Genomic DNA, 17,191 nt, shown 5'->3' with positions numbered 1-17,191 from the left:
TCAGTACAGAGCCTGATGCAGGGGTTTGAACCCACAAAGCCGCAAGATCGTGACCTGAGCCAAAACCAAGAGTCGGACGCTTTAACTGACTGAAGCTACCCAGGCACCCTCCTTCTGGATCCTCTTTCAAAGTCCAGTCATCTGGGTGGTCGGGGTCCAGCTTTGCCCTTGTAAAGACTTCCAGACCCTAGTGCCCCAGGGCAGGGCCTCAGATATCTCAAGATGAGATGGTCACAGCGTTTTGAATATAAAATTCAGTTAAGTTGGGCATATTCCTACTTTGGGTAGTTCCTTCCTGAGGTATATTTTTATGCTTGTATTTTTTTAAAAAAAATTTTTAGTGTTTATTTTTGAGAGAAAGAGAGAGAAAGACAGCAAGGGAGGGGCAGAGAGAGAGGGAGACAGATGATCCGAAGCAGGCTCTGTGCTGAGATCAGAGAACCCGACTTGGGGCTCAAACTCGCTAACCATGAGATCGTACCTGAGCCGAAGTTGGACACTTACCCGACTGAGCCACCCAGGCGCCCCTTGCCTGTATTCTTAATGAGTTTCTTTCTAATTGCAGAAGCCACATGTTCATATTAGAACATTTAAGAAATATAGTCACAAAAATGCAAATAACCTGTGATCTGACTATGTGAGATATCCATTAATAATTTGGCACATGTCTTTGTCTTTATATATATACATACAGCTGACCCTTGAACAATGTGGTATGAACTGCACGGGTCCACTTATACACGAATTTTTTTGATAAGAACAGTCCAGTACTGGCAATGTGTTTTCTCTTCCTTATGATTTTCTTAACATTTTCTTTCCTCTAGCTTTATTGTAAGAATATAGTGTAGGATACAAATAATGTACAATATATGTGTGAGTTGACTACTCACGTTTTTGGTATTCTGGTCAACAGGAGGCTATTAGCAGTTAAGTTTCAGGTGAGTCAAAAGCTATATGTGGATTTTTGGCTGCACGGACCCCTCAGCCCTGCATTATTCAAATGTCAACTGGGTATCAGATCTGTTCCAGGATGCGTTATATGCCATATACTCTTTGGAAGTCTATGTGTGCCTTTAGCCATCTGTCATAGATGTTCTCCATGCTGATAGCTGTATACTTTTATAGCATATTTAATGTCTAGAGGGATGTCCTGTATGGCATTATACATATCACAGAGTCCTCACCTATCAAAGTTTGTTTGCTTTTAAAGTTTCTTTTTTTTTTTTTTAATGTTTTTATTCATTTTTGAGAGAGAGGGACAGAGCCCAGTGGGGAAGGGGCAGGGAGAAGGGGAGACAGAGAATCTGAAGTAGGCTCCAGGCTCTGAGCTGTCAGCATAGGGCCTGACATGGGCCTCAAACTCACGAACCATGAGATCATGACCTGAGCCAAAGTCAGACGCCCAACCGACTGAGCCACCCAGCGCCCCTGCTTTTAAAATTTCTATCATATGGGGCGCCTGGGTGGCGCAGTCGGTTAAGCGTCCGACTTCAGCCAGGTCACGATCTCGCGGTCCGTGAGTTCGAGCCCCGCGTCAGGCTCTGGGCTGATGGCTCGGAGCCTGGAGCCTGCTTCCGATTCTGTGTCTCCCTCTCTCTCTGCCCCTCCCCCGTTCATGCTCTGTCTCTCTCTGTCCCAAAAATAAATAAAAAAACATTGAAAAAAAAAAAAATTAAAAAATAAAAAAAATAAAAAAAAAATAAAAAAAATAAAATTTCTATCATAGGCTTTTCTGGCATCTGACGGTGTTTTGCAGACTAGGTGGGGTTTTTTCCTACTTTTTTTAAAAAAATTGTAATGAAACATATGACACAGTTGAAAGGGCATGAAGGATAATACAATGATATGATAATATGATATCTCCACACCCCCAGCCTCATACATAAAACATTACAAAGGCGGTTTAACCTCTTTGTTTCCCCACCCCACCCCCACTTTTCCTCTCCCAGCCTCCCCACCACCATGGAGGTGACTGTTACTCTGAATCACATGTAGTTTTCAGCATCTTGGTGCCCACAGTGCTTGTGTATCAGGATCCACATTTCTAGAAGTTTCTTCTCAGGACCTCATCTCTGTCCCACTCAAAGTCCTGAGCCTCCACCAATGAGAAGAGCATTCATGTGGATGAGCATGCCTTTGGCTTTTCTGGGCTCGTACTTGTCTGTTGCCCCATTGGCCTCAGGCAGACCAGTGGGGAAGCACAGCACCGTTCCTAGTGACATGTCGGCCACATGCTGCCCATCTCGAGTGTAAGCGGGTCCTTAACGAGACAGGAGAGCAGAGAAAGAGCTGGTGACGGAATGGTCAGCAGGGGAAAGTTGGGGGGGGGGCGCCAGCAAAGAGCCATATGAGGAGTGGGGTGAGGGGCGGGAGGAGAGGGTGCATGCTGGCTGGAGACCCCAGAGAGGCACCCGAGGCCCTCTTGGAGACAACTTGCAAGTCTTCCCATAATTGAACTGTGGTCCTGAGTTTTTTCCTCCGCTGCCTGGGAGACACCCCTGCGCGTGCCCTCTGGCTCCAGTGCTTCTGCTCTATCCGTCATCCTCTGGACAGGCCACCTCTGGCCACTGCTTGGACTGCCTCCGTCCCCAGGTGCCCCTGTCCTGTTACGTCCACCAGGATCCTCCTGGCCTTCCCGCCTCCCCTAGCTCCTGATGCACCAGTGGCCGTGGCTTTGGCCGGGTGCTCGGCCTCCTTGCTGTGTCTGGGCATCTGGGCATCCGCCCCAGCAGCTGTTTGGGACCCAGGCCCCCATCACTTCCGTGCACTTTCCCACAATGCTCAGTGTGGTGTAGACTTCCAGGAGAGGGTCGGTACTTGATTTGTCTTTGCAGTTTCCATAGCTAGGGTCTTTGTCCCCGTGAGTCATTTTTGTAGCAAAAGACAAAACTCCAGCTCCCTGGTCTGTACTGCTTCTTCAGTGGCTCTTCCTATCCCAGAATTTCTCCTTCGTGGGAAAGGTGCTGACACCCCGTCTTCCTCCCCTCTAACCCGGGAACCCCTCGCTTGGCCTGTTACAGTCCGTCAGCCCTGAAATCCCCACCTACCCACCTACCCACCCTAGCCGACCACACTGCCCCTCACCCGGGCCCCTTTGGGACTCGGGCGTGGCCCCCAGTTCTGTGGTCAGATGTTGCGTCAACTTCCCTGATGGTGGTGTCCCATGGGCGCCCACTGATGAGCACGGCCTCCTGTCACCTAGACCTTAGGTGGGGGGTGTGGAGCAGTCCCATCCCAGAGCCATGACTCGACCCAGTGTCAGGCCCGGTTCTTGATAGGGAGCTGAGCCACGCTGCTGGAGCCCCCCAGGCTGGCACCCTGAGCCCCCTTCTTTCTTGTCCTGCTTGCTTTCACTGCTCCTTTCACCCCGTGCTAAAACTGATAGACCTTTTCCAGGCTAGAGGCTCTGGTGCTGAATGAGGTAGACCCGTCGTGGAGCTCCTGGTCTAGCAGAGTAATTCTCAGCCCTGCTGAGCGCTTTGTAAAAATGCGGGTGTCCAGGCACCCTGACAGTTTTGTGTGGTAACCCCGCATTAGAGTCGAGGCATCCGGAGGTTGTTACAGGCACAGTGTTGCGTCCAACACCCGGCCAAGAACACAGGCTACCTGCCTCGGTCCGTTTGGGCTGTTGCAACAAACTACCAGAGACGGGCTAGCTTATAAACAAGAGAAAGTTATAATTCTCGCAGCTCTATAGGCTGGGAAGTCCAAGATCACCGTGCTGGCAGATTCAGCCTCTGGGGGAGGGCCCACTTCCTGGTTCGCAGACGGCCATCTTCTCGCTGTGTCCTCACATGGCAGAAGGGGTGAGGGAGCTCTCAGCAGTCACTATAAGGGCGCTAAGGCCCAGGCGCAAGGGCTCCACCCTAGTGACCCGACCACCTCCCCGAGGCCCCACCTCCCAATAGCACACACTGAGGGTTAGGAATTTGGGAGACACATTCGGTCCCTTGTTGTGCCCTGTGCCGAGCACTCTCTCTCAAGCTGGCCCCCTGTCCATCCGTCCAGCTTCTCCTCTGCCTACCCTGGATTCCACCATGCCGATTTTCTCACCAGCCCCCAGACGGGCCGGGTTCACTCTCACCTTTTTGTCTTTACCTATGCCCCTCCTCTGGCCAGAATCCCTCTCCTCCCTCAGGACAACCTGGCATGTCTTAGGACCACCCTTAAGCCTCACCTCTTGAGAGGCATCTGGGTGGCACAGTCAGTTAAGCATCCAACTTCGGCTCAGGTCATGATCTCGCAGTTCATGGGTTCGAGCCCTGCGTCAGGTTCTGTGCTGACAGCTCAGAGCCTGGAGCCTGCTTTGGATTCTGTGTCTGCCTCTCTGCCCCTCCCCCACTCGTGTTCTCTTTCTCTCTCTCTCTCTCTCTCTCAAAAATAAATAAACTTAAAAAAAAAACAAAACACCTCATCTCTTGAAACCTCTCTGGTTCCCTGGCTGGTCGGTACCTATTCCTCTGTGCTCTCTCAACACAGCTGTCTTCTAGCATCGTTAGCCTCCAAGAGACCAAGGGCCTACTGGGACAGAGACCTGGTTTGCTACCTGAATCCATAGCAGTGAGCACTGGAGCACGGGCCGCGCACCGAGTAGGCCCGTGGCGAAGACTGGTCATCGAGACCCTGCGTCGGCCTGGACACCGCCCGCTTTCCTTCTGCTTGGACAGACACACGGGCCCCAGTAGACGCTGGTGGCACTTTGGGTCTGCTGTTGGCTCCACCGGAGGTGTTCACAGCTAGAACAAAAGGCAGAGCACTCACGAGCGCACGAAAGGGTGGGATGGCAAGCGGGAGGGCACGTCGGGTCAGAAAGCAAGTCAGAGATCCGAGGGCCATGGTTCACAGTTGCTTTTGGATCCACAAGAACCAAATGTAGATCACCGGTGCTTCCTAACAATTGTACTGGTAAGAGAATAAAATAAAACGATTCTAGTTTAAGCAGGAGCCAGTGACATTCAGAGCTGCAGACTTTGATCTGGAAGAACCGAGCTGTGGGGGTGTGAAGCCCGTTAGTAAAACTTCGCAAAGGCCCAAGGTGTTACTGGGAAATTTTAACGTAGACCAGACGGGAATGGGCGAGTCAAATCCCAACTGTAGTATTTACACAGGAAAGAACGGACTCAGTGAAAACCACGTCACTGAGATGAAAGCAGAAAGATCGTTAGGAACAGCCTAACTGTCCACTGGGGAAAATCATTTACTTTTCCACAGGAAACCTCATTGTCCATAAGTATCCATCGGTGTTGGCGTGATTCTGAACAGAGTCCACGTGTTGTTGGGATGAGACTGTCCTGTCCGTGTGTGTGTGTGTGTGTGTGTGTGTGTGTGTGTGTGTGTGTTTAGCTGCTGCTTCCAGGTGACCACCTCCACCACGGGGCGTCAGAACCGACGGAATCCCTGGCCCAGCCCTGACCCCTGTCCTCTTTCTCACAGGGCGCGGTGCCCAAAGGAAACGCCACTAAAGAATTCATCGAGAGTTTACAGCTGAAGCCCGGGCAGGTGGTGTACAAGTGTCCCAAATGCTGCAGCATTAAGCCCGACCGAGCCCACCACTGCAGGTACGCGTGCGCCCCAACCCCCTCCTCCCGACCTGGGCTCGCTTCCTCCCCTCCCCCACCTCTCACCTGCTCTGGAGTAGCACCCCCCACCCCACCCCGCCACCTGCTTCCGGAGTGGGTGCCGTCAGCAGCAAGACTTCTGGACGTCCCCTGCTCTGGGCAGGGAACGGCCACTGTGACTCTCCCTCCCCATCTCCGTGAGCTCACTAGATGGGAAAGGGCGTTTGGTTTGGGCTCAGGACACCTGTCCTAAGACTTGACTCTCCCACAGCTGATGAAGCGCCCTGCCCTGACAGTCAAGCGCCCTTGACTGTCTCCGCCTGTTTCCGGATCTATACGATTGAGGGGGTTTCTCCTCTTTCTACCTCACAGCTTTATTAATTAAGGGCACAGGAGACAAAGCTTTAGAAAATCGTTCTGTGAGTGTCTAATAGGTGGGCCCCATTTGCTTAAATTTTAGCAAAGGGGTTGTCCTTGAATGAAGGCTTCTCTTTAAAACAAAACTTCGGGCGCCTGGGTGGCTCAGTCGGTTGAGCGGCTGACTTCGGTTCAGGTCACGATCTCGCGGTTCATGAGTTCAGGCCCCACATTGTGGAGCCTGCTTTGGATCCTCTGTCCCCCTCTCTCTCTGCCCTTCCCCAGTTTGTGCTCTCTCTCAAAAATAAATTAACTTGAAAAAAAAAAAAAGGAAAAAACTTCTAGGGGCTCCTGGGTGGTTTGGTTGGTTGAGTGTCTGCTCTTGGTCTCAGGTCTTGATCTCGGGATCGTGAGTTCGAGCCCCAAGTTGGACGCCGCGCTGAGCATGAAGCCTACTTGGGGAGAAACAAAAACAAAGCAAAACAAAACAAACAAACACCACACAACAACCTTCTAGAGGTTGTGACAATTGTAGAATTCGGCCGCGAGAGCCATCTCCCCATCTCCTCTGTGGTGATTTTTCCCTTTGGTTTTCAGATTTCTTCATTGTTTTGAGTCTTCTCAACAAGAAGACATCTAGCTGAAAACTGCATTTTATCATTACAAGGGAACTTTAAATGATAAATTACAGAAATGCAAACGTGTCATTTGGTCCCTTTTTCGGACTGGTGTGTGTTTGGGGCGGGAGGGTCGCACCGAGGTCACACAGCTGGTGAGTACCAGAGACAGGATTGGCTCCCAGTGTCTGCGGCTCCGGTTGGGGGGCTCTTTCCACTAGAATTCCAGTTTGGGGGGGGGAATCATGTGACCTGATGTAATCGTATGGACGTTTCTCTGTCAGAGAAGTGGCGACCTCCCCAGCAAGCTGGCACCTCTTGAGCATGAGGGCCGAGGAGCTTGGACAGGGCCTGTGGTCATTGCTGTCGCCTGTGGGGTGTTGGGCGGTTTGGAGAAGCTAAGTGTCTTTGCGCAGAGCCCGGCGTGGGGTGGTCACTTTACCTCTGAGATCTGTGACGGGGGCACCCGTCTAGCCTTTTCTGCCATCCAAGGCGTGGGAAGCCAGCTGTTTTCATCACCTGAACCAAAAGGCCCAGCTTGCTTGTGTGGTTCCTCAGGCCGTGACTCCAGGCGGCCCGGTGTGGTGGGACCGGCTCCGGCCTTGGCGTTGGAAGGCCAGCCGTGTCCCCGCCACACGTGTCCCCAGACCGTGGACCAGGCAGCACATCGCTCTGAGGCCGGCTCTGTCCCCTGTAAAGGGACTTGCTGCCCCCCCGGCTTGTGGGGGTTGAGTCTGGATAACGGAGTCAGCTCGCTGTCCAAGCAGGAGCCGTTTGTGGGTGGAGGCGGGTGCGGGCACTGGGGGTGCGCAGGGTTTATAGAAACACGGAGCTGCGACCTTTGTAGAAAAGGACGTTCGGTGACCACAGTGGTTCTTTCTCTTTCCTTCCTGGGCCCTCGGCTGCCTCCCCTGCCTGGCATTTTCCTCACCGCCGCCTCCTCCTCGCCTCTCTTGCCAGGATGATCCGAGGGAGGTATTCTTGAGTGCTAGTAAACAAATCAGCTTGAGCAAAACAAGACCCGCTGACTCAGATGAACTCTGGTGAGGCTGTCTGTGTGTCCCCTGCTCCTGCGTCAGGAAGCGTGTGCGACGGCTGCTCGTCTGTGAGGGCCCGTGGTGGCCCGGGCCGTCTGGGGACCCGCGGTTTGGGATACGCACGGTCTCCAGCCCGCCAGACGCAGCCGGGTTTTGCCTGGGCCGGGAGGCCCGCTGCCTGGCTCGAGAGTTGCGGTCAGTCTCCCTGCTCAGGCGAAGGTGCGTGCCCACATCCGTGAGCGCTCACCCAGCTCTTTGGTTCCTGACCCCCCAACAGAGCCCGTGGAATTTAAAACTGGCCCCGTTCCCTGAGCTCTGGTGGGTACCACAGACGCTTCCTGACCCTGGACGTGTAGATGCTCCTTCCAGCCCGGTGGTGGGTGGGTGGGTCTTCTTTCCACGGAGGGGCACTCTGGAACCCCAGGCTGCTTTCATCCCGGCGCTGAGGACCACGGAGGCATGTGGAAACCCCATAGGGAGCCGTTCACGCTAACGTGGACAGCCAGGGTGTTGGACTCATGCAATAGGTTCCTCTTGCACGAGGAGGCGGAGACCTGTGACCCTGGCAAAGCCTCACACCCCTCCACACACCCCTCGCCCCCACACACACATAACATGCTGAGGCTCGGACGGTCACGGACTGCTCAGGGCCCCTGTCTCTCTCTCGTGGTTATTTTGACTGCCGATAAAACTTACACAGCAGTAGTATTGTTTTAAAAGCATTTGACCTACATCATCGCTAACCTTGGGAGATCGGGTCGGGGCCAATCCTGCAGAGGGTGGTTCAGAGAAGCTGAGTTTCTCTGCCCGGAGCCCAGCACGGGGATCTGAGAGCAGTGTTCTGTCCGCTACGCTGGACTGCCCTACCCGAAATTGTTGCGGAGCTGGGACCGGGATGCGGTAGATGCCTTTTTGCATCTTTCCTCCTGTCCTGCTGGGCGTCCCATTCTGATGTGGTGGGGCCACTTCCCAGGCTAGCTCTTTCCCATCTGTGGCATCAGGACCCGCACTCAACCGACCCTTGCTTGGTAAGCGCCTCTGCAGGGAGAGACACAGGCCCTCACGGACACAGCTGTGTCTCCATGGTGGGCCATCACCCAGGCCAGGCAGGGGCCTCGGCCAGCTCCTCTGGGGCTGAGCGCCAAGTGCCCTCGGACCTCGCCAGAGAAGGAACACAGGCGAGAAGGAGCCTGAGGGCATGGGAGCCCGTGAGCTTGTTGGGCTCCACCAGGCATTTGACGGAAGTGCTTCGGGGCCTGAAAAATGGCAGGGAACCTGGAGGAAGAGGGAAGGAGAGGCATCGCCATCTTCTGGAACGTTGATTTAAAAACACGGAAGGGCTCAGGAAACCCCGAAGGCAGGAACGTCAAAAAATACCTCCATCGAAGACGTTTCGTCTCTCCAGTGACTGTTAGCGCAGGTTGAGGACCAGCTGCCAGGCCCTGGTGCCTGTGCCCCAGGAGCTCGCTCGCCCGCAGCGTCTCGCACAGGGGGCACAAAATGGTGCCCAAGAGGAGTCCCAGGAGGGGGCTGGTGCGCTCAGTACGGAAAGAGCAGCGAGGAGCCCCAGAGAGGAGAGATTCTGCCGGGCGGCAGCCTGGGTAAAGGGCCCCCTGCCTGCCTTGTCTGGGGAGGGGACCCCGCAGAGCCCCCTGCCCACCCAGCCACAGGGAACAGGAAGAGGGCTGGCTCTGAAGTGACCGATACCCCAGTGAGGTGTCCAGGGTTGTGGGAGGCTGCATTTTTTTCTTCCTCCTGACAGATGGCACCTGAGGCGAAGCAGCTGGGCGGCCCCGGGCAGGCCTTGCCCTTGTTCTCCAGGCCCCAAGTGCAGAACCGTTCAGGCTGCTAGTTTTGAGAGCCGTGGGTGAGACGGCCCCTGATCAGGGCCATGTTCACGGATGGACCCCCCACCCACCCACACGCGCCACCTCCCGGCCCCAGAGCCTGCCTCTGAACAACTGCTCCAGCCGGGGAAGAGGGACCACCTCGGCATTCCGTGTCTCCGCGGGCAGGAAGCTCGGAGCCTGGCACTCAGGGCCACCTTCTGTAGCCCAGCTGCTGTGCTCACTTGTCCTGCTCCCTGGAGGAGGAGGAGTGTTCTGCTGTGGCCTCCCAGGGACGCGTAACCCGTTGTGAAACTCACTTCCTGGGGCGCACGCGGGGTCTCTTGAGAAGCTGGGAGGAGAGCAAAGGACGGATGTGACAGCTCATTGAAACCCTGGGCAGCTTTCGGAGGATGTCAGGCCACTTGACCCCTCTGTGCTGCTGAGCAAACACTGCCTCCCTCAGAGCACCTACCGGAAGCCCCTTGGAGAAGGTGGCGGTGGCACTGAGCTGCCAGGCGCCTCTCCCCTCGGGAGTTTGGGCCCCAGATTGGAAGGGAGCTAAGACCCCAGGGCTGAGGAAGGACTTGCAAGGTGGCCCCATGAAGGGAACGTGGGGCCTGGTGGCTGCGGCCCAGGATGCAGGGAGCAGCTCATTCTTCACTGTCTACTTGTCTGTACTTTGAAACTTGTCTACTAGAGGAGGTGCCCGGGTGGCTCAGTCGGTTCAGCGTCCGACTTCGGCTCAGGTCATGATCTCACAGTTCGTGAGTCCGAACCCCGCATCAGGCTCTCTGCTGTCAGCGCAGAGCCTGCTTCGGATCTTCTGTCCCCCTCTCTTTCTGCCCCTCCCCCACTTGCACACACGTGCTCTCTCAAAAATAAACATTTTAAAAATTATTAAACTTGTATACTGGGAACAAGTGTTAGCTAATGAAGTATACATTATACATATTCACATGTATGTTTGTAATTGGAAACACATGCATACAGAGAGAGATGGGTTTATATCCCTGACTTTATATCCCTCCAGGTCCCTTTCGTGCCTCCTCCTCCTCCTGCTCTCCAGGCTCCCAGGGAGATTCTGGAGCTGGGCCAGCATCTCTGAGATGTGCCCATTTCCCCTGTAGTAGGGAGGACCTTCGAGGTTGTGGAGAAGAACAAGGGTGGAGACTGACCAGGCCCCCACAATCCGTTGTCACCTTTTCCTTACAACACTTACTTCCCGTGGATGGGGAAGCTGAGGCCCCCAAGCTTGGCCAGCCTGACCAGAGTAGCTCAGCAGCCCCAGGTCTGCCTTGCCACCAAAGCTCACGCTGTGCTTAGAAAAAGCCACACGTCCTCCTTGGGGTGTGGATGAGCCCGCAGCCCCGAGTTGGCCGTGGCTGTCCTTCAGAGTGGCCTGCACCTCCTGGCCTGGAGTGTGGGGAGCGGCTCACGCCCACACCCAGAAGATCTCCTTCCCTGCTGTCCCTGCCCTGACTGTCGGCCAGCCAGCGCTCAGCAAGTGTGAGCTCCCCCCGTGTGATCCTGATGAGAGCCCTTCTGCCGGGCTCCACTTGCCACAGCCCACGGTGCGCTTGATGAAGAACCTGAGATAAAGTTAGTTGTGGAAACGAGTGGAAAGAAAAGCTGGGGTGAACTGAGGGGCTTTCAAAAGAGAAAAACCTCTAATCATCTTATTTCCGAGTGTACCTTTACAGCATTTCAAACTGTGTGGAATAATACTCTCAAGGAAATGTCAAGGAGCCTATGCTAATAAATTGAGGAAGGACCAATTTCTCAGTCCCAAAATGAGCCCAATCACAAGGTAGTAATTTGCAAATTAGAGAGAGTGTGCACACAAGCACAAGTGGGGGCGCAGAAGGGGCAGAGAGAGAGGAAGAGGGAGAATCCCAAGCAGGTTCCATGCCGTCAGCTCAGAGCCCAATGTGGGGCTCGATCTCAGGAGCCACGAGATCATGAGCTGAGCCGAAGTTGGATGCTTTAACCAATTGAGCCACCCAGGCGCCCCAAATTAACAGGATTTCTGATCGACACTTAAGCTCAAATACATTCTGCTTTTTCAGCTAAGTGGATGCTGTCTTAGAGCTAAAAGGTTCTTGAAGGGGCCCTTCCTGCCGCCCTGAGACATCCTGCACCTGAGCCCACTCTGTGCCCTTCCAGCGCCCTCGTTGGGCCACCCTCCCTGCTAGCGCCCGGCCCTTGGGGTTTTGGTCTTTGGCGGGGAGTTAGGAGCGGCTTCTTTCTATACCCAGCCCAGCCTGTCCATTTTCAAAACTGTTTCTTTGCTCTGTCCTTCTCAATAAACCAGATTCCCAGCCCAGTTACCGCCAGAGAGCAGCTTCCGGCTCAGATCCCCTCAGTTCCATCCTGTGTCTGTGTTAAACAAGAGAAGGGGCCTTGTTGACAAATGACTGTCCCCTGTTTGGAATGACGTGACCCTGGGGGTCCTGACCCCACCTTCCAGGCCCCTTGCAACACACCCAGCAAGCGGGACACGGGGCAGAGCCCGAGGAGGCCCCAGCCGCGGAGTAGAGCTGGGGGGTGGGTTCTCTGCTCCCCTCGGGTCCCCGCCACCGTGAGGACACCACTAAAGGTCTGCCTTGTGGGTCCTTTCAGTGTTTGTAAGCGGTGTATTCGGAAGATGGACCACCACTGTCCCTGGGTCAATAACTGCGTCGGCGAGAACAACCAGAAGTACTTTGTCCTGTTTACAGTAAGTCAGCTTCCAAATCCTGCCCCACCCTCCGCCGAGCGATGGAGCGCTTTGGGCCTCCGACAATTCCCGGCACGCAACGATGGTTTTTGCTGCTGTTCCAAATACCGCGTGGCCATGTAGACCTGCGCCTTTCTTCCAAAGCACTCCTAGCTCAGCCACGGCCTGCTCGTAGGCCCTTCGCCTGAGCGTCTAGAACACGGGCTCAAGCGGGTTGGCTCTAAGCAAGGGCCTTGTTCCCGTCCCAAGCGTCCAGTCTGAGTAGCTAAACAAGGCAGTTCTGGTGATGACAACAAGCTCTCCCTCAGCTGCAGGTGGATAGAGGATAGTGTGAGGACTAGAGCACCTACTGGCAGTCAGCACCTTGACTTTCCGAGTGAAGGGAAGCCACGGGCCCAGAGCTCCCCCACCCACCCAGGGCCCTGGTCACGCCTGGTCACAGGTGCTCGTCTGTGCACTCCTGGTGAATAGCTGCTCGCCTCGGTCCCAGGCCTGGGGTGCCAGACCGGTAGGGCAATCAGCAGATGCCTCCCTGGCTCTCTCCTGGTCAACCCTCAGCCTGACTGAATGTTCCGGAATGGGAGGTTCTGAGGGCCCCTGTCCCGGGAGCCTGCGCGGTCAGAAGGTTCTCACAACAATGGCGTTTGCCCTGCTTTCCTGTTTCAGATGTACATAGCTCTCATTTCCTTGCACGCCCTCATCATGGTGGGATTCCACTTTCTGCATTGCTTTGAAGAAGACTGGACAAGTGAGTATATGCCAGGGCCTCCCTCCCTGCCCCCGGGGGGCAGTGTGTGACCCAGGCGGGGCGGGCTCTTGGTTTGTCTCATGGTGCCAGGGGCCAACCCCATTTTATCAGATCAGCAGCAAGCCTACAGACTGCCCAGGGAAGGGACAGCAGAGGCCCGAACCTCTCTTCATGAAATAAAGCAGCCCCTTAAAAGCTCCACAGGTAAAGTAGTGAGGCGGACAGACCGCGTAGCCCGAGCGCGCCTGGGGGAAATGCAGACCCCCCCCCACCCCCCACCCCAGAAGCACGTCCCAGGGCGTGGGAGCCCTGCCAGGGAGAGGACCTTTGCTTCTGTGTCTTTAAGAAGAGGCACTTTAATCAAAATTCATTTCCTTCCGATCTCCTGGAAATCCGTCTTGAACTTTGGGGTTGTTTTGTTTTGTTTTGTTAGTGGTTGTCTTTTAACTGCATAATTCCCAATCTACGTAAAGATCGTAGAGCAAAGCTTTCCGCTTTAGAATTACCCGTCTCACGGCGCAAACACCAAAGAAGGAGCTCCAACCAGACGACCGCATAAATCCTGAGGAAAAAGTAGATGCTGAAGGAAGTCAATGCCGTTTTGTGATTTTTAAAGGAGAATAAAAAAATAAGAGATAAGAAAAAGAATTTTAAATAGGGGCTGGAGGAATTAAGAGAGGCCACGTGCTGGGCGAGATCTCACACACACACGGTCCGTGAGAGCAGAAACATCAGACGGGTCCCCGTTTTCATTCTCCCGTCTTCCAGAAGTTTTGCTCTTCCCGCACGTACTGTCTTCTCGGCTATCTTGCTGGTCTTGTTCCGCAGAACCGGGGAGCCCGTGGGAAGCGGGGGGATCTTTAGCTCCCAGCCGGCTGCGAAGAGACTTTCCCTGCCTCTGCCCGTGGTTTGGCATCCGCCGCCTTCCGCCCTCTGTGGCCCTGCCCCCTGCCCTGTCCGTCCTGGCCCCGCCTAGGGGAAGAGACCCCGCGAGTCTCCGTCAGTGTGCGCTGCCATGACCAAGTAGCATGGACTGGGTGACCTCAGCATTTATCTCTCGCCGTCTGGAGGCTGGGAAGTCCAGGATCAAGGTGCCGGCCGATTCAGTTTCTGGTGCGGGCTGTCTACCTGGCTTGCCGACGGCCACCTTCTGTGACCTCACACAGCAGAGAGAGGAGAGCAAGCTTTCTGGTGCCTCTTATACGGGCACTAACCCCACCGTGAGGGGCTCCTACCGTCACAACCTCGTCTAACCCTCAATACCTCCCCAAGTCCCCATCTCCAAATAATATCACCTGGGGGGTGGGGCTTCCAAATACGAGTTTTGCAGGTGACAGAATTCAGTCCATGTCCCCGTGTCCCCCAGTTTTCGTGACTACTGCATTTCTGGTGCCAGCCAGAGGGGTGGGTCAAGCTAGTGGATAGTGGGGAGAAGAGTAGGGGCATCCATAGCATCCTGCGTAGCTGGGCAGGGCACCAGCATGTTCCTCGGTGAGCATTCTGAACGTACATGTATCCTGCCAGGCCCTGGGGATCCAGTCCAACTCCAGATGTGGGCTTGGCGACTTGACGGTGGAGTCTGACAAGGACGTTCTATCAACCCCATCGCTCCCCCTACCCCCCGCCGTCGGGCTAACAGACACAGGCAGTGATGAGAGTGACACTCGCCATCAATGAGGCAGAACGTCTCTGTCTTCAGCTCGCAGCTGGTAGGGGCCATTCCATTAATGCCTGCCAAGAGCCAGCGTGAGCAGTGCCTTATTTCAGCGTCACCACAAGCCCGCAGGGCGGGAGAGATGCTCCCACTTAGCAGATGATGAAAGCTGGGGCTCACAGGGGTCAAGCAAGTCCCCAAGCTCACACAGCTAAGAAGAGGGCCGTGACTGAAGCGCCAGCCCGGAGCGGGCTCTTCCAGCCCCGCCTGGATGACTCCAGCGCCCCGGGTCCTCCCTGCATGTGCTTGATCGTCTGCAGTCAAGGTCCGTGACCAAAGAGGCTTGGGGCACCAGTTCCTGTGGCAGCTAAGGCTAGGAGGACCGTCCCCAAAGCGGAAGCCTGAGATCGCCGTGCATGACGGTCACCACCATCACTGCTCAGCCGTGGATGAGCGGCCTTGCATCCAGCTTGTGCAAGAAGGGAGTGTCCCCAGAAGGAGGGCATTTGAGTTGATGTTGAGAGAAGGGTAGAGCGGTAGTTCCGCGCGCCCTGGGTCTGGCTTCTGCCTCCCCCACTCCATTCGTAGTCCCCGGGGCCCACTCAGGAGGCCATGGGTGGAAGACATGCCGTGGCCCTGGGCTCTGCCGCCAGCTCCAGCCCCAGGGCAGCCCAGGTGGCTAAGGAAGGAGCAAGGACCTCTGTCCGGGGAGCACCCGCCACGTGCTCACCCTGGGTCGGTGCCGAGCTGTGCAGATGCTCTCCCGTGCATTCCTGAGCGGACCGCCGAACCAGAGCTCAGAGAGCCCCGGCCTTGTGCCCACATTCTTTCGTTACCAGGCGCTGCTCCGAGGCTGGTTGTACCGCAGGGAGCCAGCGTCCCGCCCTCCTGGAGCCGGAGTTGTGCCGGGAAAGGCAGGCAGGAGGCAAGGGCGGGAAGAAACATGACCGCACGGTGTGCGGGACGGGAAAGGCGCAGGAGCCGGAACGGAGCGTCCGTGGCGACATCTTAGTAGCAGCTCGTGGTCGGGAGTTTCTTCCAGGATCGTCACCCTGCTGCGTCCGCCTGACCGCAGAACCGTTGGCCTGCCCACCACCCGGCCTAGCACAGAGGCAATAAGGGAAACGTCTGGGGGCATTGTTACGTCCCGAGAGAAACGTGAGGAGATCAAGGCATTTGGAGGAGATGGTCCTCACCTCCACCACCCATTCGGTGCCCATTCCCAGGTTTGACCTCCCTTGCCCCTCCGCACCTTCCTGTGAGGGAGGCGGCAGGGTGGCTCAGAGGGGCACCGAATCCCCAGATTCCCTGAGTTCCCAAAGCCCAGGGAAGCCCGACCCTGCCAGGACCCCTCCAGCCAGGGAAACAGGCCTGAGCACCGGGGCAACAAGAAACGTGCACCACGGCCCAGGGCGACAGGCCCAGGCGGCTATCAGCGGGGGCAGGAGTCCCACGGTAGTGAGCACTGTCAGCTGGGACCCCCGCCGCCCAGTGTCTCCCCCAGGTGCCTCCGCTGAGGGAGACCTCACCGTCTCCCATAACACCTCTGCTTTTGTCTCCATTTGCGGGGGGCGCGGGGGCGGCTTCTGAGTTAGACTTGGTTCAGACAGAGGATTCTGCTGTTGAAGACAGAGCGGTGAAACCTCGCTGCTGTACTGAGGAGGGAGCGGAGGCCTGGACGGTCAGCCTGGGCTCGGAGAGAGGTTGGGAGAGTGAACGCGCCAGGCGGCCCTCCGGTTGGAGTGACTGTCTCAGTGATGCGGACGCTCCCGAGAAGGACGTTTCCCACGGGGCTTGTTTCACACCCGGCCCGGGGCCAAGCCCGGCAGCCAGGCCGCCCCCTCGTAAAACCTCGAGTCCCAGAACCACTTGAGTGATCCTCCAGATGTGCCCCTTCCGGTCACCCAGAAGCAGACAGAGGGACCGGAACGTCCAGAAAATTCACAGCCAGACCAGAACCAGACTGAGGCCGCTCCTCCACCTGTACAGCCCACGTTGTGCTGAGGAGAGGAGGGCCTCCCTGCCTTCATGCCTCAGCCCCGGGGGCCCTTCTGGGTCCTTCCACGTGCTTGGCACCAGGATACAGACACACTGGCCTGGAAAGAGAGTGAGCGAGGAACAGGGGTTAGGAGGGGCCGGATGGGCCCCGCCAGGCCAGGAGGAGCCGAGTCCCGCCGGGCCGAGCAGTGCGAGCGGGCGGGGGGCGGGGACAGCAGCCCCAAGTCCCACGTGCCCCTTTTCTTCCAGAGTGCAGCTCCTTCTCGCCACCCACCACGGTGATCCTCCTCATCCTGCTGTGCTTCGAGGGCCTTCTCTTCCTCATTTTCACATCAGTGATGTTTGGGACCCAGGTGCACTCCATCTGCACAGACGAAACGGTAAGCGGGCGGCCTGCCCACCAGCTCCAGCCCTGGGCTCGGGGCATGGGAGGGGGCGGGGGGGGGGGGGCACGGTGGGTGTGGTCGGCTTGCAGGCCAGACCCGGGAGCCCAATGGCCAGGGCCCAGGTGTGCAGGGTGTGCACGTGTGCGCACACACACACACACACACACACAGGTCCCTCCTTGGGGCCGGCACGGCAGGTTGCACCAGGAATGGGACCCAGCAGCCTTGGGAAGGGTGCTCTTTGCCAAAAGACCTTCCGTCCTCCCTTGATGGTTCTGTCTTACACACTGC

At 56.3% G+C, this 17,191-nt stretch overlaps 1 protein-coding gene across 12 annotated transcripts in view; it reads left to right on the top strand.

Moving 5' to 3' along the window:
• Window positions 1–17,191, top strand: part of ZDHHC3 (zinc finger DHHC-type palmitoyltransferase 3) — a 60,674-nt gene that overhangs the window by 29,578 nt on the left and 13,905 nt on the right. For 8 of the 12 annotated variants that reach the window (XM_053897689.1, XM_019416509.2, XM_053897691.1 and 5 more), the window contains 5 exons: window positions 5,434–5,558; window positions 12,018–12,114; window positions 12,781–12,862; window positions 12,974–13,066; window positions 16,764–16,894. In XM_053897689.1, coding sequence (XP_053753664.1) covers window positions 5,434–5,558; window positions 12,018–12,114; window positions 12,781–12,862; window positions 12,974–13,066; window positions 16,764–16,894 — 528 coding nt within the window. The remainder of the gene's footprint in view (window positions 1–5,433; window positions 5,559–12,017; window positions 12,115–12,780; window positions 12,863–12,973; window positions 13,067–16,763; window positions 16,895–17,191) is intronic. The other 4 variants (XM_053897692.1, XM_053897693.1, XM_053897694.1 and 1 more) reach the window with 1 other exon arrangement.

This window comes from Panthera pardus, unplaced genomic scaffold, assembly GCF_024362965.1.
Source record: "Panthera pardus isolate Hobbes unplaced genomic scaffold, ASM2436296v1 HiC_scaffold_8, whole genome shotgun sequence".
Taxonomy (NCBI): Eukaryota; Metazoa; Chordata; class Mammalia; order Carnivora; family Felidae; genus Panthera; species Panthera pardus.
The sequence above is the reverse complement of the archived record's forward strand: the minus strand, read 5'-3'. Positions and strand labels throughout refer to the sequence as shown.